Source organism: Panthera leo, chromosome D3 (assembly GCF_018350215.1).
Source record: "Panthera leo isolate Ple1 chromosome D3, P.leo_Ple1_pat1.1, whole genome shotgun sequence".
NCBI lineage: Eukaryota > Metazoa > Chordata > Mammalia > Carnivora > Felidae > Panthera > Panthera leo.
The window spans coordinates 46,343,785-46,367,239 of NC_056690.1; the positions used below are offsets into that span (position 1 = coordinate 46,343,785).

General features: G+C 42.9%; 1 protein-coding gene across 4 annotated transcripts in view; it reads right to left on the reverse strand.

Moving 5' to 3' along the window:
• Positions 1–23,455, reverse strand: part of ANKRD29 (ankyrin repeat domain 29) — a 52,748-nt gene that overhangs the window by 22,506 nt on the left and 6,787 nt on the right. For 3 of the 4 annotated variants that reach the window (XM_042910898.1, XM_042910895.1, XM_042910896.1), the window contains 3 exons: positions 18,233–18,343; positions 4,821–4,919; positions 1,956–2,054 (listed from right to left, as the gene is read on the reverse strand). In XM_042910898.1, the coding sequence (XP_042766832.1) occupies positions 1,956–2,054; positions 4,821–4,919; positions 18,233–18,343 (309 nt within the window). Of the gene's footprint in view, positions 1–1,955; positions 2,055–4,820; positions 4,920–9,543; positions 9,643–18,079; positions 18,344–23,455 lie in introns of those variants that run through there. The other variant, XM_042910897.1, reaches the window with a different exon arrangement.

The following is a 23,455-nucleotide window of genomic DNA, read 5'->3' on the forward strand; positions in this document are numbered from 1 at the left end:
ACAAAGCACCTCTCTCTGCAAGTCCGCCCAGGTGGAGGGTGCTGGTGGGTGTCCACTGAGCTGCCAGACTCCTCTTAAGGCAATCATTAAAAAATTACTCAGCCTATACAGATTTTTATGCAGATGTTTGGTACGAGGATAAAATGTTCAGCGGCTCCTTACTGTGTGCGTTGCCACAGAAAATCCACCATGCTCTTAGCAGCTATTAGTTCTTGGAAATTTTCTAAAATGGATATCCAAACATTGCATTTTTACTGCGTATTCCAAATTTCTGTCCCTAGAAGCTTTCAGGAGTCATTGACTGGGATTCTTAGCGGTCCAGCTGTTTTTGGCAGAAACATTTACATTTGGACTGTTTGGGTAAGGGTAAAAGGAAGTTTCAGTGCACGAAATTTCTTGAGTCACTTTATAACAGGAATTTACTACAGGAATGGGCTCTCCCCAAACTCTACGTTTTTAAGATTATGTGCCACTCTGGTGAGCCCTTTGGAAGAATGTTATCTAACAGTACAAATATGCCAGTCAATTCAGATTGCTGACTATTAGTGGTAATGTTATGAATACCTCAACTCACTTTCCTTTTCCAAAGACTTGGGCTCTTCCCGTTCAGCCCCCCCCCACACACATATACTCAAACATGCTCTCAGATATACTTCATTATATACAGCCAAAGGAATAGCCAAAGCTGTAGACCTGTGTTTCTTCGACTCGGGCACACATCAGAACCACCTGCTTCTCAGTTGGGTCCTTGGAGATTCCGGCTTAGTTGGTCTGGAGAGGGCCTAGAAGTATTCTTTTAAAGCTCCCTACATGATTCTAATGACAGCTGGAGTTGAGAATCACTCAGACCAGTGTCAAGTGATTCAATCCTTCAGATGGGAAAACTGCAGGTTCAAAGGGTGTTATAGATTTTGAACTGCAAAGGGTAATGCTAGTGGCTATTGCTTCAAAGAGGTCTGTGACTTGTCATTTAATCATGTAAACTCAGGAAAGCTTGTTCAAATGGAAAAGGTCACACCTACACATCTCATTCCACGGCTACGAAAGTATAGTGCCATAGGGCTAAATGGCTCATGGTAAGATAGCCTAAAATGTGATTCCTAGATAATTGGAAGTAGGAATTCTTCCACTCCTCACCATGAGATTCTATCAAGTCACTTCATCTCTCTCTCTCCCTCTCTCCCTCTCTCTCTCTCTTTCATACACACACACACACACACATATATTTTGTCCAAAAGCAGAATAACATTCACCATAAATCCTGTGGAATTACAGTGACAATTAAAAGAGCCTTTGGGTAATGTGCTAATTGCCAATTCGCTGCAAACAGACCCACACTAGCAGTAGCTGCCTTTCAAAGGTCAACGGTGTGCATGCACTTCACAGGTTTTCAACTACCCATGCTCACTCGCCTTCCAAATAATTTGATTTCTCCTTTATTTGTGCTTTCCTCCTAGATAACTCTACAACAGGAGCATTATTTTGGTTTTCAGCAAGTCCAATGCTGGCCTTGTTATGTTATGAATAAGCAAGTGTCATATGATTTTTGAAGATCCTAATTGCATAAGTTATATGAAATATCTCATATGTAAAAGAGATTTAAAAGGGTAACCAAGATGGGTAAACAAGATTATGTTTCTACACAGAAAAAGCTCATCTGGTTAACTGTACATTTTTTCCTTTGATGTTTCAGATTAAAGTCCTACTGTTCATTAAAAAAAAAAATTTTTTTTTTTAAGTAGGCTCCACGCCTAGGGTGAGCCCATCACGGGGCTTGAGCTCATGACCCTGAGATCAAGACCTGAGCTGTGATCAAGAGTCGGACACCCAACCAACTGAGCCCCCAAAATATTTTTGAAGTTGGCATTTCTGGTATCCAAATTTTGACTGCAGTAGTACGTGTGATGAGAGGGTGGGCAAGGGTCCACCCAGTGTCCCGCTGAAAATGCACTCACGTAAAGTTGGTCGTGGATATTGGCTCCGTGCTTCAGCAGGGTCTCAACCACCTGCATGTGCCCATACTGACTGGCGGCCAACAGGGCAGTGCCCCCATCCTGCAAGGTGTAAACACACTAGAATCAGTGCAGGCACCTATTTACCAAGCAGGTACTCCTGACATGGTGGGAGCTTTGGAAAAGACATTTCCTGTAGATAACAATGAAGTCACTTTTCCTCTTTTAGCTCTTTTTCTTTCTAATCATGACCGGGTTCATCCTAAAGACATCATTAGGTTGTACACGTGGATGACTTGAGATACATTACAGTTATCGGACTATGTTATTATGAGTGTTCCCGGGTCAAATGCAGAAGAATCTATTTGCATCTCAATAAAGGAAACAAAGAACAGAAAGTCTGTACCAATCAGTTCTGTCTTGGAATTTCCTGAACAGTCTCCTGTGGCTTCTGGCTAGAGAGCCGCTTGACAAATGTTGACTTCTCCCTGTGGTTCCCCCCAGCTGTGGGCCTCTGAGATTAAGGTGATTTATGGAGTAAACTTCTGGGGCCATTGCCTTCAAGGGACAAGGTCAGCATCCATTAAGAGTGGATAACTATAGCATATCCCACGTGCTTCTCACCATCCTACTTAGCATTTCTTTTGAACATGTGCCAGCTTGTCTAGATCTCTTTTAAAATGTCGGCCCTAGAATGAATCAGAGCACCAAAAAGTAGATGCGGTCTGATGTGGAATGGGACATTCCTTTGTTCCATCCTCTCCACTTTTATCTGTACAGCCTAAATTAGAATTAGCTTTTATGCCAACCGCATCGCGCTACTGACTCATTGAGTTTGTGGGCAACTGAAACCTTTAATGGTTTTCCTCAGGTGCTACAGCTAAGGCATTATCTTCTCCTATCTCCACTTGATGCGCTGTGTGCTCACTTCGGCAGCACATATACAACTGGTGAGCTGTTTGCTTGGCTCTGTGAATTAGTAGGTGGACATCTGAGCTAACTATGAACAATGCAAGAACATGTCACCTGGTTCTGAAATACAAATCATAACTAAAGATAGTGTGGTTTCTAAATTTGGGCATACAGTGTTTATCCAAAATGCCTGCCCTCACACTTCCACCCTCACAGGGTCTGATTCGGTAGGTCTGGGTGAGGCCCAGAAATAGGCTTTCTGACCAGTCACATGAGGGGACTGTGATGTGCAAGTGGCAGGTGGGCCCCACGCGGAGAAACACTGTTGTAGGAGCTCCATTGTTCACAGGCTGTGGGGGGTGGGGCAGGGCCCTCGAGCTGTGATTTGAAGGGTGGAGAATGGAGGTAGGAGACTGGAGGGTTGAGGCTGGTGGTGGGGGTGGCTGTGGGTGGAACGGGTGGGCAACAAGAACTTGCTTACTAGCAGCAGTGAGCACCAACATCTCCAACTTCTGTTCTGTTAATTTTCTCTTTGCCTCATGAGGTAAGAGAAGAGCTAAAATAGGGCGATTATTATAGAAGAGCTGGTACCTTTTATTTTTAAAGACACAATTTTGGGGGATACAGATTCAATAATGATGAGAACAACTGTGGAAACAAAGGCAGTTCTGATGACAGGATCATATGAAAACTCAAAGCCTCTGGACATTCTCTTCTCCCCATGGAAATTCTCGGATACCTACAGCTGACCTAATGGAAACATTTGGAATTGTGCTCTGGGCCCCATGTTCCGTGGATTTCTGGGACAGCACAAACTGGCTCACAGACAAAGGCTTCAAGCCAGCATTAACTTGTTAACCAAGAAAACTGAAGCAGCCATATGGTTGTGCATGATCGTTCTGACTTCAAAGTTCAAAGAGTTGAGACTTCCATTTGTAGGACTTCACTTTCTATTCTTAGTTGTCTGACTTTTATAATGAAAAATAAAAAGATAATTAAAATAAAAATATATGCAACACATATATTTTGGGTTATTGTATATTATATTCAGCATGTTTGGAGGCACGTGCACAGTGCAATAGCAGGTTTCAGAACAGACTGAGCCTATTTGAAATTCACATCCAACAGAAATTCACAGCATCTTAGCAGAAAAAAAAGAACTCACTGGAAACTCCCCTGATACCAAAATATCACCTACAATGGATTAAGTAAGCCTAAAAGATCCCAAGTAAGGCAAATTTCCAGGAATTTTTTGGTTATGATTAGGCTGGAAATAAGTTGACAATTACAAAAATGTTAAAGCAGTTCAATTCTCTTACTATAAACCATTATCTTGTAAAATCATATTGTGAACACGAAATTGATCTTTCAACAACCTCGGTTTTCTCATTCATGTGTCAAACGTGAGGAATCAATGACTTCTTTAAAGGAAGAACCACATTTCCTTGCCTGACTTTATCAACTGTAATCATGTATTATATATTTCAATGAGGACATCTCAGAAAGTAAACTGCTTGTCAAATCACCCTTCTTAGAAATCTCTCAGATTCACTAACATTGGCTTAATACTTCAACACTCCTAGCATAGCACTGGGATTAACCTTGAAGTGAAGAAAAGCACATGAAAACAGGGAAAGTTATGAAGCCCCTGCTGTTATCCACTCTGCTAACAAAATTTAGTGTCCCAAAGTAGAAAGCTACCAGTGCAAGACAGAATGTAAATAACTCCCCATAAAATTCTCCAGTTGTGAGCCCAGAGTGAAAATGTCATATTTTATATTGAATCCCTAGGACTACCTTTGAACCATGACAAGTAACTTTGTGAAACCCAACCTTCTTGGGCTTGAAAATCTTGTAAAAAGGGAAGCACAAATTCATACTATGGATGAAGAGAAACAAATATTCATGACTACTGAAATTCTTCAACAGGGTATGAAATCAAGAAAGTTCTCTTACTTTGGTCCTACATTCAGTAGATGCTCCAAATTCAAAGAGAAATCTCACGACATCATTATGTCCTTGCTGGGCAGCAAAGAACAGGGCAGTTGTACCTGACTGGGAGAGAGCAAGAGGCTGGTTTTAAGATACTTAGTTACATCACACGTGACTTACACATTTGCAAACAAGACAACACTATACCCTTGTATATAAGCCTTCTAGCCTAGGAGGTGGCTACATTTGGACTGATTATACTCCTTGTTCAGAGAAGTGAGAACACGAAAGGAGAATGTATTGTTGGTGCAATGGGATGAATGGTGGACCCAAAAGATATGTCCCTATCCTAATTTCTGGAACTTGTGACTATTACCTTATGTGGCATGAGATGTGATTAACTTAAGGATTTTTGAGAGGAGGCACTTATCCTGGCTTAGCCTGGTGGGCCCTAAATCCAGTGACAACTGTCTTAAAACAGTGAGGCAAAGACACATTTGACACAGAGGAGAGGAAGAGGCAATATGGCCCCAGAGGCAGAGATGTGGCCCTAAGTCAAGGAATGCCTGCTGCTACGAGAGGCTGAAAGAGGTAAAGAATGGGTTCTCCCTGCGGCCTCCAGAGGGGGTGTGGTTCTGCAGACACACCTTGAACTTTCTGTCCTCCAGAATCCTAAAAGTAGAAATTCTGTTATTTTAAGCCACCTAATTGGTGGTAATTTGTTACAGCAGCCTCAAGGAACTAACATGCTTGGTAACATGGGCATTCATTCACACAGGGAGGAATTCTGGAAGAGTTCCGGCTACAAAGTAAAGCACCCCAGACTAGAAAGCTACCAGTGCAGGAAAGAATCTAATTAATTCACTCAAATGGGCTCAAAATATTCCTTAAAATAGGACATAGGAACAAGAAACAGCCTGATTCCAAATCTTCAACTGATCAGTGATACCCTGAGACACATTTTAGCATCCTCTCCTCCCATCCATTTTTACAAGCCTACTCAAAGACTGGTAGCCAAATCATTGTGTAACATGAGCAAATTCATCATACCACTCTGTGGCGAATACATAGTTTTCATATAAAGACACTCTTCACCCCAGCGCTTGGAGCATGGATGAAGCAAACACTACACTCTCCCAGGCACAGTGAAGAGAAAATCCTCCCTCCATGACTTACCTGGAAGTGTTAAAGTGGTAGGTTCTTACCCAAGCGGGAGAAGCCAGGAGAACTGTGGCCTAAGGACCACTGATCACTCTGAAGCTTGTTTCTTAAGTGTGTGTGTATGCGTGTATGTTTGTATGCATGTGGGCATGTGCGCGTGTGTGACAGGGATCAATGAGCCCAGCCACTGTGGCAGAACACAAGTGAGTAACTTCACAGTCATGACCATCTACCTTGGGGCTATGCACCCAACCAGACACTGCCCTGGGGAGGCACAGGTAATGTGATCTTTCCCAGAGCCTTTCAGCCTGCAAGGCAGGAGTGATTTTCTCCTTGGTTCCCATAGAAACAAGTGGAAGCATCCTCTCATTGCTTTCCTACAGTGGATGACACTGGATTCCAGAAACCTTAAGATACAATCGGGTCTGGATGAAGAAACTTGGCTAGAAAAGGAAAACTCTCATCTTCTCAACAGATACTAAATTTTAGAAACTACCAGGGAGGGACACCTTGGTGGCTCAGTTCGTTGAGTGTCTGACTCTTGATTTCAGCTCAGGTCATGATCCCAAGGTTGTGGGTTTGAGCTCGGCTGCTGAGTGTGGAGCCTGTTTGGGATTCTCTTTCTCTCTCCCTCTGCCCCTCTCCCCTGAGTGTTCTCTCTCTCCCTCTCTCTCTCTCTTTCTCTAAGAAAGAAAGAAAGAAAGAAAGAAAGAAAGAAAGAAAGAAAGAAAGAAAGAAAGAAAAGAAACTACCAGGGATAATTTCTAGAAATTGTTTCTTCACTTTCTTCACTAAGAAAAAAGATTTGTTTTTCACTGTTTTTTTTTTTAAATATATATTAATGAAAAAAATCCTATTTCAGCACTTAGAATCAATTTTGGAACATACAGTTACTGTCAATCATTGTGCACATGAATGGAGCATCTGTAGAGAATAGAAGCCAGACTTCATGACAACTATACGTGCAACTCTTATGCCTGAGAGCTTTAGCCAATATTGCTGGTTCTCTAGAGCAATGGTCTCTCAGGATCATTAGCTTCTGGTTCTTGCAAGCTCTGTGCGTCTAGATAAACTTAGAAAACAATGGCAGGTACTTTTTCAGGAAACAAATATTTTGATATGGATTAAATGAAAAGATGAATTAAGAATGAACCAAGGTTGGGGCCCCTAAGTGGCTCAGTCAGTTAAGTGTCCAACTTCGGCTCAGGTCATAATCTCACAGTTCATGGGTTCAAGCCCCACGTCGGGCTCTGTGCTAACAGCTCAGAGCCTGGAGCCTGTTTCAGATTTGTGTCTCCCTCTCTCTCTGCCCCTTCCCTGCTCATGCTCTCTCTCTCTCTCTTTCAAGAATAAACAAGCATTAAACAAAAAAATGTAAAGAATGAATCAAGGTAGAAGCCTGTTACATGAGTGAGTTCCATAGCACTCTCAGCTTGCAAAACAGATGAGGTGATGTTGGGACCTCTCTTTAGCAGTTCTACCACCAGAGACTAGCATGGCTGCAGGAAATTCAAGGGACCACTGGGAACTCATATAGCATAATCATTTGAACTACAAGGTTACCTCTAAATTGGACACACTTTGGTAAGTCCTTGAGGGCCATTTTGTTCAATGCACAATAGTTTTCATTCCCAGGAATATTAGTTGAGCAACTGGAACCAAACAAATCGATATAAAACCATAAAAACCATACATTGGCTGGAAATCAAACAAATGTTTCTCTTCTCTCAGCTTTTCACAATTGTTCTGAAGATATTTTTGTACATGTTGAACTTGCCCTTCAGGATAGAGTTTTTTGAGTAAGCAGATCTGAATCATATTGTTTTTATTAGAGAAGATCTGTCTTTTCTTTAAAGTTATAATAAACCAAGGCTGTAAAGCATAAAGGAAAAACAAAAGATTATGGTAATTTCAAACTATAATTCTAAATGGGCCCAAACATTTTCCTCCCAGAAGGAAATTAGCTGCTGACATGAAAAGTGGCCTAAAACAATGCTCCGGTGTGGTGGAAATTGCTCAGAAGAATCTGTCTGTGAGAAGATGGATTGGACTTGATATAGTTTCCCTGAGTGGCTCCTCTTGAGGAGCTTGCTGGTCCAGGGCTATGGAGAACCAGACTCCAGATTTTACCCATCAAGTGCCCATCTTCCATGGTCCACAGCCAAGGTGACACCCAAAGGGGAGAGGGGATGGACTTTAGACGACCCATGTACTATCCAGCCCTCACACCTGGGGTGTCTTCATTTGTTCCACTCAGGTGTAGCAGTCCAGCCTAGAAGATGGGGCATACTGACTGATGAAAGTTTGGTTGATGAATCATCCTTTCTGAAAGAACTGTAGGGCAGGCCCTCGAATAAGACTAGGTCAAGGAAAATCAAATGCTCCAGTTTGGTTTGGAGCTTGCTTCAGGAAGCCATCTTGTGTCTGACTCAGTGTGGATTGAGAGGTCAGATTCGCTTCAGGGATGACCCGTGGCTGTGTCTCCATAAAGGTTAATTTACAAGGCCCTAGATTAAATCTGTTCGGAAATAAATGGATCCCCCTAAGACCTGAATCCCAAAGTGTGTTAAAATGCCCAGCCTCCCACTGCTCTTCTGCACTGGAACAAGAATGGATCCTCTAGCTAGACTGAACTCCCAAGATGGCCTTTGAATGAAGTGTGGGAACAGGCTCACATTTTAGTCCAATGTTCACCACACGGCTTTTTTTGGGGGACAGCTTATTTAAAATGTGACTAGTCGGAGAAGCCCTTTGAAATAATGGTTGGTTGAGGCAGTCTAGCAAGTGAGCCTCATTAAGAACAGGTTGGTGGGGTGCTTGGAGGGGCTCAGTGGATCGAGTGAGTTTGAGCCCCAAATTGGGCTTGCTGCTGTCAGTGCAGAGCCCGCTTTGGATCTTCTGTCCCCACCCTCTCTCTGTACCTTCCCTGCATGCATTTTCTCTAAGATAAATAAATATTAAAAAAAAAAAAAAGAACAGGCTCGTGACCAATCCTTTGAAAAATGCAATGATCTCTATGAAAATCCTATAACTGGGGCACCTGGGTGGCTCAGTTGGTTAAGTGTCTGACTCTTGGTTTCAGCTCAGGTCATGATCTCATGGTTCGTGAGTTCGAGCCTGGGATTCTGTCTGTCTGTCTGTCTCTCTCTCTTTCTGCCCCTACCCTGTTTGCACATGCAAGCATGTATGCGTGCGCGCGCTCTCTCTCAAAATAAAGAAATAAATTTTTTTTTTTAAAGAAAATCCTGTAACTTGTAAAGCACCTCATCCCAAGGGAAGAAGGAAGAACTGATTTAAGCTTGGGAGGAAATGTCTGAGTGTTTAAGGAATGTGGTTAGAGGTCTTGTTACCTCAGACTACAACACATGCTTGAGAACATTCATTCAACTGAAGTACAACCAATGGTCTATTCCTGGGCCTTAATTTAGGCACAATAAAGCCTGCAATCTGGGCTTTGATGTCATGTTGGAAAAAAGCAATGATTATTCTTATCTTCCTTGCCAATTCACTACTATGAAAATTTTAAGTCATTCTTATTCAAGTGTCACATGAGTCATCTCTTATTCAAGGGTAAAACCTGACCTACCTCTCTCTGGAGATTGATGTCTGCTCCTTGCAGAACCAGTTCCCTCACACAGTCTATGTGGCCTGCATAGGAGGCCACCATGAGGAGCGTGGTGCCATGCTAGACAGAGGACAGACAGATGAACGGTTAGGCCATCATATGTCACACAGGGTCCGGGAGAAGAGGCTGCAGAGAAGGCAGCTCCACTCGGGACATGTCCAAGTGCAAAATTTCACAGTAATAAAAGCATCTCATGCAGACTAGACGGGAAAAAGCAAAGCGACACATTGCTGAGGGTGGAAGTTTCGATTTAAAAATTCACTTAATTCCATTACCTTCAGAAGTGCAGTCCAACTGAACCATAATTACTGCATTTTAAGGCAGTAGGGATGTAATGGTCTCATTTTATAATTTCTATTAAATGATTCCTGAGCCAAAAGACTATTAATGTAAAAGATGGGTTAAGTGGTACCACTTGGCTTTCTGAGTTTAGATGTCTTTATCTCAAAACTGATTCAGGTAAAGATAAAAGGCACCTCAGGGAAACGGGAGACCACAGCAATCAGTCAGGAGGAGCCCTGGGGTTCAAGTCTGCCTCTGTCCTCAACCAACAGTGTAACCTGGGGGCAAGTTGCTTATAATTCTTGGGGCTTGTAGTTTAATTTACAGTCATTTTGGAGGGTTTGGAATGGTGATCTTAACCACCACCTCTGCATCTGCAGCAACCTGCCTTTTGGGGGTAGACAAGAGAAAGACAGATGGTTCTGCACAGAAGGAAGGCTTGCTAGGTATAGGTAATAAGTGACTCTTACAAGCCTCATTTTCATTTCATCAGTAGGATTTTGTAGGAAGGCAGTAGAATTGAATGGTCACTGACACTATGACCTTGGGCTACTTATGGAACCTTTCCAAGGCTCATCCTCCTCATCTGTAAAATAGGGAATAATAAAAGCCTCTTCTGGGTGACATTAAATGGGTAAATGAGATAATGCAGGCAACATGCTCAGCACTGTAATGTTAGATATGACTTCAGTAAGTGTTAGATATTGAAACATTATGATACTTCAGTAAATGTTAGGTTATCATCTGGCTTTTGTTGATTTCTGTGAATGACAATACTAATTTTGGGAAAGTCTTATTTGCTAGGGATGAAAAGTACAGGTAGATTTAAAAAAAAAGCTAATGGCCTCATGGAAGTACTCTATATTTTTTCTACCTTCATGTGGCTGTATTTAGTATTTGATGTTAGACATTCATGTGGGCTGTACCATCCATTATTGAGTTGAACACCTTTCTCTGTATTTTCCAGGACGAGAGTGGTATGTAGAAGTGGGTATTACTAACTTCCTCCTGAATGTAAACAATTTTTATTTAGGTCGCAGATAGAAGAATCCTTGATTTAAAACCAATCTGGGGTTGCCTGGGTGTTTCATTGGATGAGTGTCTGACTCTTGATTTAAGCTCAGGTCATGATCCCAGGGTTGTGGGATTGAGCCTCTCATCAGGCTCCATGCTGAGCACAGAGCCTGCTTAAGATTCTCAGTCTCTCTCTCTCTCTCTCTCTCTCTCCTTCTGCTCCTCTCCCTCGCTTGCACACTTTCTCTCTCAAATTAAAATAAAACAAAACAAAAACAATGTGGATGATTGCTGGGAAGATAGTGAAGTAGGAGGACCCTATGGTCACCTTGTCCCATAGATACAATGGGAGTATCAATAGATACACAGTGGGAGTTACAATAGATAACACTCACATCAGTGTTAAATAACTCAGAAAATAACCCAAAGATTGGAAGAACTAATTCCATAACTAAAGGTAGAGAAGAGCCCACACTGAAGAGGGTAGGAAGGGTAGAGATGTGGTGGGGAGCTAAATGGACCACTGCTGTATGCAGGAAGTGGGGGGTTGGGGTAGGGAGAGAGCTGTGGAGAAGGGAGAGAAACAGACTATTCCACCAGGGAACCTGCATGTGGAAGATGAGTCCTCATAATATTTGGCTTTGAAAACTAGGGGGACTGAATTTTAGGACTTAAATCTTGGAATTTTAAAAATCAGTGGCTCAGCTCTGGGAGAGGCTGGAGGGTGAGAGGAAACTGAAATCCTCACTCTTTAAGAGACAGCACCACAAACAGCCCATGGAGATAGAGCACAGAAGCAGCAGTTTGAAACATGACTCAGGTATATGGGAGGGAGATTTGTTTACTAGTCTCAGAGGTATGCTGGAGGAGCAGGGATCACTGGGGAGACTTCTCCAGGAACAAAGGAGCTGGAAGGAACCATTTCTTTCCCCTTCCTTCCAGCAAAAACACAACCACTTGCAGGAACCAGTGCAGCACCCACATTCACTACCTAACTTGCTAACATCACAGCCGCTCCTCCCCCCCGCCCCCCTCCCCCAAACCTCCGTGCATGTTGTGGATCTACCCACTCTAATATGCTCTTGGCCAGAGTCTATTCAAACCAGGGCCACAAGCCTGGTAGTGTGCAAGCAGCCCCAACAAGAGCCAGCACCATTCCAAAGTGACTCCTGACCTGGGGAGAGGGAAGGATAACTGCACACAGCAGTCATACTACAACCCCAGCAGTGGACTGGGGGCAGACAGCTGGCCTGATTGCAGGCCCCGCCTACCAACAAAAGATTCTCTGGACAACATGGGAAAGGACACTGCAGTTTGGTGCTGCTGCATCTCTGGCAAACACCTAATATGACTAAACTCAAGCCCATGATAGCCCCAGACTGGCCCACTAACACTATAGGGACCAAAAACTGCCTAAAACAGGCAAAGAGAGCCACTGCAGATACCTGAACTGTGGAAAAAGTGGCTCAACCACAACAGCTGGGCACAAAACACACATAGGAGACACCTCTGAAGTACCAGGTTCTGGTGAACAGGGGACACTGCACTGCAGGGCACTACAGGACCTCTTCTTCTTTTCATAAGGCCACTACTTTCAAGAGCAGGAGATGTAGCTAACTTTCCTAACATAGAGAAACATACACAGAGAGTTAGACAAAATAAATGAGACAGAGGAATATGTTCCAAATGAAAGAACAGGACAAAATCACAGTAAGAGAGCTAAGCAAAATGGAGATAAATAATATGCGTGATAGGGGTGCCTGGGTGGCTCAGTCAGTTAAGTGTCCAACTTTGGCTCAGGTCATGATCTTGTGGTTTGTGAGTTTGAGCCCCATGTCAGGATCTGTGCTAACAGCTGAGAACCTGGATCCTGCTTTGGATTCTGTGTTTCCTTCTCTCCCTACCCCTCCTTCCCCCTCTCTCAAAGATAAACAAACATTAAAAATTTTTAAAAAATAATATGTTTGACAGAGTATTTAAAGTAATGGTCATAAACATACTCACTGGAATTGAGAAAAGAGAGAAGGACATCAGTGAGACCCTTGACAAAAAGATAACAAAGAATCAATCAGGGATGAAGAATATAGTAAGTGAATTTAAAAATACGTTAGATTGAATAAAGAGCAGACTAAAAGAAGCAGAAGAATGAATCAGTGACCTGGAGGACAGATTAATGGAAAGGAATCAGGCTGAGCAAGTGAGAGAAAAAAATATGCAAAATGAGAATAGATGTAGGGAACTCAGAAACTCCATCAAGTATAACATTTGCATTATAGGAATCCCAGAAGGAGAAGAGAGAGAAAATTTATTTGAAGAAATAAAAGCTGATAACTTCCCAAATCTTGGGAAGGAAACAGAAATCCAGGTCCAGGAGGCACAGAGATCCCTCAACAAAACCAACCCAAGGAGGTCCACACCAAGACACATAGTAATTAAAATGGCAAAAAGTAGTGATAAAGAGATAATTTTAAAAGCCACAAGAGGAAAGAAGAGAGTTAAGTACAAGAGAAGTTCCATAAGGCTATCAGCAGATTTTTCATTAGAAATTTTGTAGGCCAGAAGGGAGTGTCAGGATTTTTCAAAGCGCTGAAAGGGAAAAATCTGAAGTCAAGAATACTCTACCCAGCAAGGTTATCATTCAGAATAGAAGGAGAGATAGAGTTTTCCAGACAAACAAAAGTTAAAGGAATTCATGACCACTAAACCAGTCTTACTAAACCAAAATTCATGACCACTAAACCTAAATGTTAAAGGGGACTCTTTGAGTGGAAAGGAAAGATCATAACTAAGAGTAAGAAAAGTAGGAAGCACAAAAGCAGCAAAAATAAGTATACTTGTCAAAACTAGTCAAGAGACTCACAAAATAAAAGGATGTAAAGTATGACATCATATACCTAAAATGTGGTGGGGGGAGAGAGGAGCAAAGAATGACCATTAAGTGGCCATCAACATAGACCACTATATCCAGAAGATGTTATATGCAAACCTAACGGTAACCACAAATCAAAACCCATCTATTAAAGTCTATTTTGTCAGACAGAAATATTGCTGCCCTGGCTTTCTTTCATACCCATTTGCATTATAAATGTGTCTCCATCCCTTCACTTTCAATTGGCAGATGTCTTTTGGTCTGAAATGAGTCTCTTACAGGCAGCATATAGATGGATCTTGCAACAGATATGCAAAAAACAAAGAGAAAGGAATCCAAGAATATCAGTTAAAAAAGCCAACTCACCATGAGAGAAGAGGGCAAGGGAAGAATGGAACAGAGAACTACAAAACAACCATAAAACAAGAAATAAAATGGCAACAAATACGTACCTATCAATAATTACTTTGAATGTAAATGGACTAAATGCTCCAATTAAAAGACATAGAATGATGGAATGCATAAAAAAACCAAGATCTATCTATATGCTGCCTATAAGAGACTCATTTCAGACCAAAAAACACCTGCAGATTGAAAGTGAAGGGATGGAGACACATTTATAATGCAAACAGATATGAAAGAAAGCCAGGGTAGCAATACTTATATCTGACAAAATAGACTTTAAAACAAACTGTAACAAGGGATGAAGAAGGACAGTATATAATCATTAAGGAGACAATCCAACAAGAAGATAGAACAATCATAAATATTTATGCACTGAACATGAGAACACCCAAATACATAAAACAGTTAATAACAAACATAAAGGAACTAATTGATAATAATACAGTAAGTGTAAGGGGCTTTAACACTCCACTCAAATCAATGGGCAGATTATCTGAACAGAAAATCTACAAGGAAACAGTAGCTTTGAATACACATTGGACCAGCTAGGTTTTTTGGGTTTTTTTGTTTGTTTGGTTGTTTGGTTGGTTTGGTTTGGTTTTGGTTCGGTTTTTTTGGACCAACTAGGTTTAACAGATATATTTTGAACATTCAATCCTAAAACAGCAGAATACACATTCTTTTCAAGTGCACATGGAATTCTCCAGAAAAGATCATATATTACACTATGAAACAAGTATCAACAAATTCAGAAAGATTGAAGCCATACTATGCATCTTTTCTGACTACAATGCTATGAAACTAGACATCAACCATACGAAAAAAAATTGGAAAGAGCACAAATACATGGAAGTTAATAACATGCTATTAAATAATGAATGGATCGATGAAGAAATCAAAGAAATACAAAAAATACACGGAGACAACTGAAAATGAAAACACAAAGGTCCAAAATCTTTGGGATGCAGACAAAGTAGTTCCAAGAGGGAAGTTTACGGCAGTACAGGCCTACCTTAAGAAGCAAGAAAAATCTCAAATAAGCAACCTAACATTACACTTAAAGGAACTGAAAAAAGAACAAACAAAACCCAAAACCAGAAGGAAGGAAATAATAAAGATTAGAGAAGAAATAAATGATACAGAAACTAAAAAACAAAACAAAACAAAACAAAAATAAACCCCACAATAGAACAAATCAATGAAACCAGTAGCTGATTCTTTGAAAAGATCAACAAAATTGATAAACTTTTAGCAACAGTAATCAAAAAGAAAAGAGAGAGAATTCAAATAAACAAAATCAGAAATGAAAGGGAAGAAATAACAACCAACACCACTGAAATACAAAGGATTATATGAGAATATGTAAAAAATTATATGCCAAAAAAATGGACAACCTAGAAGAACTGGAAAAACTCCTAGAAACATATAACTGACCAAAACTGAATCAGGAAGAAATAACAAATTTGAACAGACCAATTACTGGCAATGAAGTTAAATCGGTAATCAAAAAACTCCCAACAAACAATAGTCTGGGACCAGATGGCTTCACAGGTGAATTCTACTAAACATTTCAGGAAGAGTTGATATCTATTATTCTAAAATTATTCCAAAAATAAAAGAGGAAGGAAAACCTTCAAATTCATTCTATGAAGTAGTATCCCTTGATTAAGCTACAAAAAAGTCTTTCCTTTATAGTAAACACTTGCTAGTTTGACAGATGACTAATTCTCTAAAGATTAAGGTTACTTTATTTCATTGGCTGATGTTAAAATGTATCTTTTAAAACTAGCTGATTTTGAATAGAGGGAGGGTATGGGGGGATATAAACATGGTGAAGACTCCAACAAACAGGACATTGAAACACCTTCATTCATACATCTGAAAAGGCTGGAGGAAGCTGCCACTGCACATCTCTGTGGTAGATGTGCATCAGAAAGATGAAGGAAGCAAAAAATGTAAACATCATGTGAGGACAGCATTACTCGAGAAATGAAGGTGAATGTAATTCAAAGCTTTGCCATGTGGTGGGTGGCCTAGCGATAATGTATTCATTCTTTAAATGTTGTCTGTTGGACGTTTGAACATGGTCGTGAACTTGCAGTTGGGAGCGGTTCCCAGGAGAGCCCTAGGGCCTCCTCTTGCATTCCATCAGCTCTCCTAGGAGTCCCAGGTGAACCGGAGGCTGGGCAGGACTAGAGTAGAGGTCATTCAGCACCACAGGCATCCTGGGACCCAGACTCCACATTCAGATGGTACCTGAAGGAGGTAGAAACTCTCCCCGCGAAATGTGAAGGGAAACCAACACCTACACTGTTCCCAAACCTCTCCCTGTCTCCATCACCGCCAATCTTAGAGACTCTTTCAAAATCAATGTCTGAAATTACCATCATTTAGGCTCTCTCCTTTGGGTTAAGGAATCTTTTCTCCAGAAAGCTGTTAACAAAATGAGTTTTTATGCTAAACGAGGAGGAGTAAATATTGGTATCTGGCCTAGTAGTAAAATCTCTGTTTGAAAAAGCTACTTGTCACCCAGCCGACAGAGACAGAGGTTGAGCTCTGAGGGGGGAAGGAAGTGGCAGGACAGGCGGCATTGAGGAGGAAAGGGCACAGGGAAGGCTGAGTGTGGGGTACTGTCTGGGGGGCAGGGTGTGCGTGGTGCTGTGAGGAGGCTCCTAGGACACTGGATATAAGGAAAAAGTCATAGGAGTGGCTGAAAACAGGTGACTTCAAGACAAAGAGGAAAAGCAGTCATCAACATGGTCAGTGGGTGAGGCCACGATGAAAACCTGCTCCAGTTTGGTCCAGGGGGCACTGCTACCCATTAAGACCCAAGTAAGACTGGGATGGCCAGTTCGCAGATGCCTGAGTCCATACCAGTCTGGGTCCTGGCAAGGAACAGATGGCACATTCGCACTGGGATAGTTGGAGGAAATTTTAATAATTGATAACGCTGTGCCCTGGGTACAGGGACACTCCAAGAACAATGTTGCACTAGGAGCTAGCAGCAGTGGGGCTCCCCTGCCAGCCCGGGCCTGAAGGCACAGGGCTGGGGTGGGGAGGGTGGAAACTCCTAGGACACAGAACGAGAGCACTGCTGCCAGACAGAACAGGGGACCCTGCGTTCCCCAGCGTCCCCGTCCTCCCACTCTCTGATTCCTACCAGTGCTCCCATTGGCCAAACCCAAGCGGAGGCCAGAGGGAAGCAAGTCCACTAGGCCGTACATTTCAGTCTCTGGGACACAGCAAGCTGGAGAAGGGTCTGAGTGGATCTGGCGGTGCCAACCCCAGATAACTGCACACCGATGCCCCCAGTGCGCAGAGTGCAACAAGCTTTGCTATCTCACTCAGGCTGGTGGCTGATCTTACTTAGCAAATTTGTGCAGTAAAAGCTGGAAATGGCACATCCAGCTTTTGGGAAAACAATAGGGCTCATTTGAAAACATTTTTATTCCTAACATTAAAATATTTCTGCTGCTTCTCTCTTTCTCTCTCATTTGAGGTCTTCCTGCTCCCCAGAGATGCAGAGTCCTGCTGAATACAGAGAAATCACTGCCTCTGTCTGGAGAGGGAGGGCTCCCTAAGTGATGCCTGCCGGTGGGCAGTAGTATCGATTTTTAGACCCCCTCCTTGCCAGTGAGTGTACTGATGTTTGCAAAGATAACGAAAGGTAAGAAGCTGGGCGGAGGTTTCCATCTTCAGTTCTCTTACCCTCGTAGAAAAGCCCACCTTCCACATCCATGGCAGCCCTCTTCTGCTCTGAATTATCTCCACTTTCCATGAAAGGAGTTGGTTTGAATTCTCGGACTAAAAACCCTTTCCTTCTTGGAATTTGCCAATTCTGATTCCCAGTGAGGTGCCACTTCCCCTATTGTGGCCGCCTCTGGTTTTGTGCACATAATGGTTTGCCCAGGATGTTTTTACACTCACCAGGGTACCTTGGACTTTTACAAGGGATAAAGCAGGCAAACATGAAAATGTAGATAAGCATCGCAAAGGGAAATGTATTCATGAGCTGTTCTCATGCCAGCAGGGGAAACGGCGTGTCCTTGGCATGCATATACCAAATGAATCCATCCGTACACTGTCCCTGCAGTCCACATCCACCCGACCGCTGTTCAACAACAGCCTGAGCAGAGCCAGGTTTCCTCTCCTTGCTGCCCAGAATGCAGCGTTGGCAAGTGGAGTTTCCTTCTGCAGAAGCAAAATGAAACAGGATCTTAGGATCAACATCAGTTAATACGACTGCTTCTACGCAAATATATACCATTCAAAAGGCAGAATTTCCAGATGTGTTGTAGTATCTGAAAGACCACTCCTCCAACAATAGATGACAGTAACATACTTGGCTATGGAACACATTCTGTTTCATACCAGATATCGGAGCCACAGTGCTCTTATGAAGAGCAATGTTGTTGATAGTACAGCACTATTAATACTCCCACCAATGTCCTCACTTTCCTGCCTCTGTGTCTTTGTTCACAGTTTCCTTTTTTGCGTGAAATGAGTTCTCCCCCATCCTTCAAGGCCAAAGCCCTGCTTAAATCCAATTTCCTCCTTGAAACATTCCCAAACCCCCGTTCACCTCTAAGCAGAGAGAAATCTCTCTCAAACCTGACCTCCCCAACCCACATCTTTTCTGTGCTCTCAACTTTCTGCCTGATTCCAACTGTCTGGGCAAATGTTTCACCTTCCCTCCACCTAATTTTCTTTGCTTCAGCTAGAACTTGCCAGGGGATTCACTTAAGAATAAAGAACTCTGGGCAGGAAATGCTGTTACATGTCCTCGTATGGGTCCTTCTTTCCACTGCTGTGTGATTTTAAAGTTGCAAAGATAATATTGGAACCAGCCTATGGAAGGAATAGAGCTGGCAAACAGTTCTTGAAAAATCAGCCAGACTTGACTGCAGTCCAATTGCCTTTTCTAGAACACATCAATTTGGATCTGTAGCAAACAGTCCATGGCAGGGGAGGGAAGGGCTGGAGGAGAGGCTCTGGAACCAGACAGCACTGGGTTTCAACCCCAGCCTTGTGCAAATGACTTGGCCTTGGTGAGTCTTACACTACCTGACTTGAAAATTATGGTAAGGATTAAATAATATAGGTTAACTGGTGAATGCAGTGCCCAACACATCATAAATGCTTACAGATGCTAGCTTCTTTCTTTCTGCCCACTTTTCTTTACAAAGTTAGGATAGGCAAAAATTTTTTAATATAATTTATTGTCAGATTGGTTTCCCAGTGCTCTTCCCAACAAGTGCCCTCCTCAATGCCCTAGATAGGCAAAATTAAATTCAGAGTATCGATACTAATAAAGAATTTTGTGGTCTCAGGAAATTTTCTAGCATCGACATTATTTAACAAGAGCACTTTTTGGGTGGGCTTAAAACACCTATCTGACCCCAAAGGGCTTTTATGCAAGATATCTTTTAAAAAACTTTTTAATTTATTTTTTAAATTTACATCCAAGTTAGTTAGCATATAGTGCAACAATGATTTCAGGAGTAGATTTCTTAATGTCCCTTACCCATTTAGCCCATCCCCCCCTCCCACAACCCCTCCAGTAACCCTCTGTTTGTTCTCCATATTTAAGAGTCTGTTTTGTCCCCCTCCCTGGTTTTTAGTATTTTTGCTTCCCTTCCCTTATGTTCACCTGTTTTGTATCTTAAAGTCCTCATATGAGTGAAGTCGTATGATTTTTGTCTTTCTCTGAGTAATTTCACTTAGCATAATACCCTCCAGTTCCATCCACATAGTTGCAAATGGCAAGATTTCATTCTTTTTGATTGCCAAGTAATACTCCATTGTATATATATACCACTTCTTCTTTATCCATTCATCCATCGATGGACATTTGGGCTCCTTCCATACTTTGGCTATTGTTGATAGTGCTGCTATAAACATGGGGGTGCATGTGTCCCTTCGAAACAGCACACCTGTATCTCGTGGATAAATGCCTACTAGTGCAATTTCTGGGTTACAGGATAGTTCTATTTTTAATTTTTTGAGGAAACTCCATACTATTTTCCAGAGTGGCTGCACCAGTTTTATGCAAGATATCTTTTAATTATACTGATAAGGGGGGCGCCTGGGTGGCTCAGTTGGTTGTGCATCTGACTTCAGTTCAGGTCATGATCTCACGGCTCATGGGTTTGAGCACCACGTCAGGCTCTGTGCTGACAGCTCAGAGCCTGGAGCCTCCTTCGGGTTCTGTGTCTCCCTCTCTCTCTGATCTTCCCCTGCTTGCACTCTCTCTCTCTCAAAAATAAACATGAAAAAATATTTTAAAAAATTTTAAGTATACTGACAAGGTATTAAATTCAGTATCTCTTTTTTTTAATAAGTTTCTTCAAGGCAGACCTATTTCTTTTTTTTTTAAGTTTATTTATTTATTTTGAGAGAGAAAGAGAGAGAGAGAGCAGGGGAGGGGAAGAAAGAGAGGGAGAGAGAGAATCCCAAGCTGACAATGCAGAGCCCGACATGGGGCTTGAACTCATGAACTGTGAGATTGTGACCTTAGCTGAAACCAAGGGTTGGTTTCTTGGCCTACTGAGCCACCCAGACACCCCTTAAATTCAGTATCTTACTTATTTATGCTAAGTTAAAAAGAAAACACAGCAACATCAGCCACAACACAGAGCCATCTTAGGTTTAATTTTTTTTTTTTTTCAATTTTTAAGTAATCTCCACACCTAACGTGGGGCTCAAACTCACAACCCTGAGCTCAAGAGTCACATGCTCTACCGACTAAGCCAACCAGGTGCCCCTCCACGGAGCCACCTAAAATGAACAGTGAGGGCACAGGCAAGGTGGCATTTGTTGCTATGAGGATTTCTTTTCTTCAGCCCTTCAGCTCACACACAACTTAGTGCTCTTGTGCATTCTTGGAGGAGAGCGTGGCCAAGCAGGGAGTGCTAAGCAGGTTACAAACATACTTCAAATAGTTTCCTGGCTCAGGTAGGGGAAAAAAGTCACCTCAAATTCCAGACGAACAATTTGCTTTTCCCCCTGAAAGCCTAAATGTGATGGCCCCGGGAATTTTCACGCCGAACTGCCATGGTGACATTCACACCCGGTGTTTGCGGCTCTTGTTCCAGGCTGGCTCCACTGTTACAGCTGTCAGTAACTGGCTGAAGCAATGGCCAGGCAGGCCTGCCTTATATCATAAATCACGAAACAATGCCCTTTCAGCAGAGAGATCGCACAAGGCCAAAATGAAGTTTGGAGGGTGAATTAGGAAGAGAACTTAATACGCCAGCCCTGCTGGCTTTTCCTGAAACATGAAGACTTGAGAGTAATAAATTGTAAATCATTTTTAGTGATTTTGTTGTTTCTCTTTAACCCCAAATTATTTTCAAAACCCATCTGCACGCCACGAACTTCTATCGTCATAATAAGCTCTCCAGCTGGGAGCCTCTCCTGCCTTGAGGATGGCTCTGGGGCTTCCTCTCCTGTCAGGGCCAGATTTCCTCACTTCCTATGAGGTTCTGGAAACTGAGCTTTGTGAACAGCTGTAAAGATTTCATTTTCCCTCAAGTGCGAGAGGTGGAGGCAAGACAGAGTAGTCGATTTGGGATAAGAAAGAGCTGAGTTCCAGTCCGAAGCCTGCTACTTCCCAGCTCTGTGACCCTGGGCAGGTTATTTAACTTCTCTCCGTCCCAATAAAATGGGACTAATAATGCCAGTAGTAGTACCTCTGCCATGTGTCGTTAGAGGATTAAAGGGGAGAATACGTGGAAACACTGATGGTGAACACTCAAGAATTGTCGCTATAAATGCTATTCCTCACAGCTCTTTGAAATGCTTGTTCAGGTGACTTAATTTGCTTGGTCACTGGCATGTATTGGGGACAGGGGCACTGGCCAGGGGCTAGGACAAGAGGTAAGAGTGAAACTTGAGCTCTGCTCCAATGGCTTTATGGCCCCGCAGGAAAGCATGTCATGCCAATAGGCATCAGAAATTATTACAGGTGCTAGAGTCGGAATGTGGATAACGTAAGGAGAGCAGAGAATGGCCGGGCCTATATGGGGGGGGGGGGGGGGAGGGTGGTGGTGGCCAGGAATGGTTTCAAAGAGAAGGAATTCTCAAGAAGAGTCTCAGAAGATGAGTGGGGAACTGGGTAATGAGCATCTCAGGCAGAAAGAGCGGTGAAAGCAAAGACGTGGAGGCTCACCATAGCATTCTGGGAACCGTCACTAGCTTGGAAGGGCTAGACGGAGGGATGGGAGGGGAGAGAGGGAAAGGGACAATGCGGTACTATAGGCAGCGAGGGCCAGATCCCAAAGGATCTGCTGTGCTGTGCGACGGAGTTTGCCGGGGTACTGGGGAGTCAAGGCAGGGTTTTAAGGTGAGGAGATACTATCGGCTTTGTGTTTCAGAAAGGTACCTGTGGCAGCTTCAGGGAGAATGGATTGATGACTGGAGCCAGACTGAGGTCGGTGTCTACAAGGGTTAGGGGACTACCGCATAGACGGGGAAGAGAATTTAAGGGCCCGAGCTCAGGCAAAAATAGCGGGACGGGAGGATTAGACTGTATGTGCAGGAGAAGGTGGGAGAAGGAGGCTGGAAAGGTCCCAGGTTTCTGGTTGGAGTGCCCGGTTGAGGCGGTGTCATTCCTTGAAGTGGGAAAACACCGGAAGAGGGGGAGGCTTTGGGAAAAAAAGGAGTTCAGCTTTGAACACGCTTTCAAGTGCCTAAGGGGCTTCCAGGTGGAAACGACTCCCAAAAGAATGGGTAAGTTCTCCCACCACACCGCGGCAGACACATTTAGTGGAGGGCAGGAATCTTGTGCTAATACTAAGTGCTCGTTCTGTACCGCTCCGTATGTCCTCCGCACATGCTCTCTCGCTGAATCCTCACGGTGGCTCAGTGAAGTGGGTGCCGGTACCAGCCCGCTGCACAGCTAAGGGAGACATGACAGGCAGGCTTCGGGCCTAGGCAGCCTGGTGCTGGGGCTGCCCTGTTAGCCATCACACTGTTCTGCCTCCCTGGAATTCTGTAGACAGCAAGGAATAAGGCAGCATTGACCCCAATGACCTCCTTCCTACCCTCATTCCAAGCTCCTCTTCTGCCAAGACGGAAAGTCCCCTGAACTTCCTTCTCTTCAGGGTCTACACACATCACATTGCCTGGATAGCTTCCAAACCTCCTCTGGGTACGATATGCACATAATCATAAATGCTGTGGAGTGAAACAGGGGCAAGACCTCTAGCCTTTGAAGGAGATGATGCATGTGGAAATGCTTTGCTATTTAACCTCTTTCTTGATTTTTCTGATCTCTACAAAAAGGGCAGTGAGCCTCCCTCG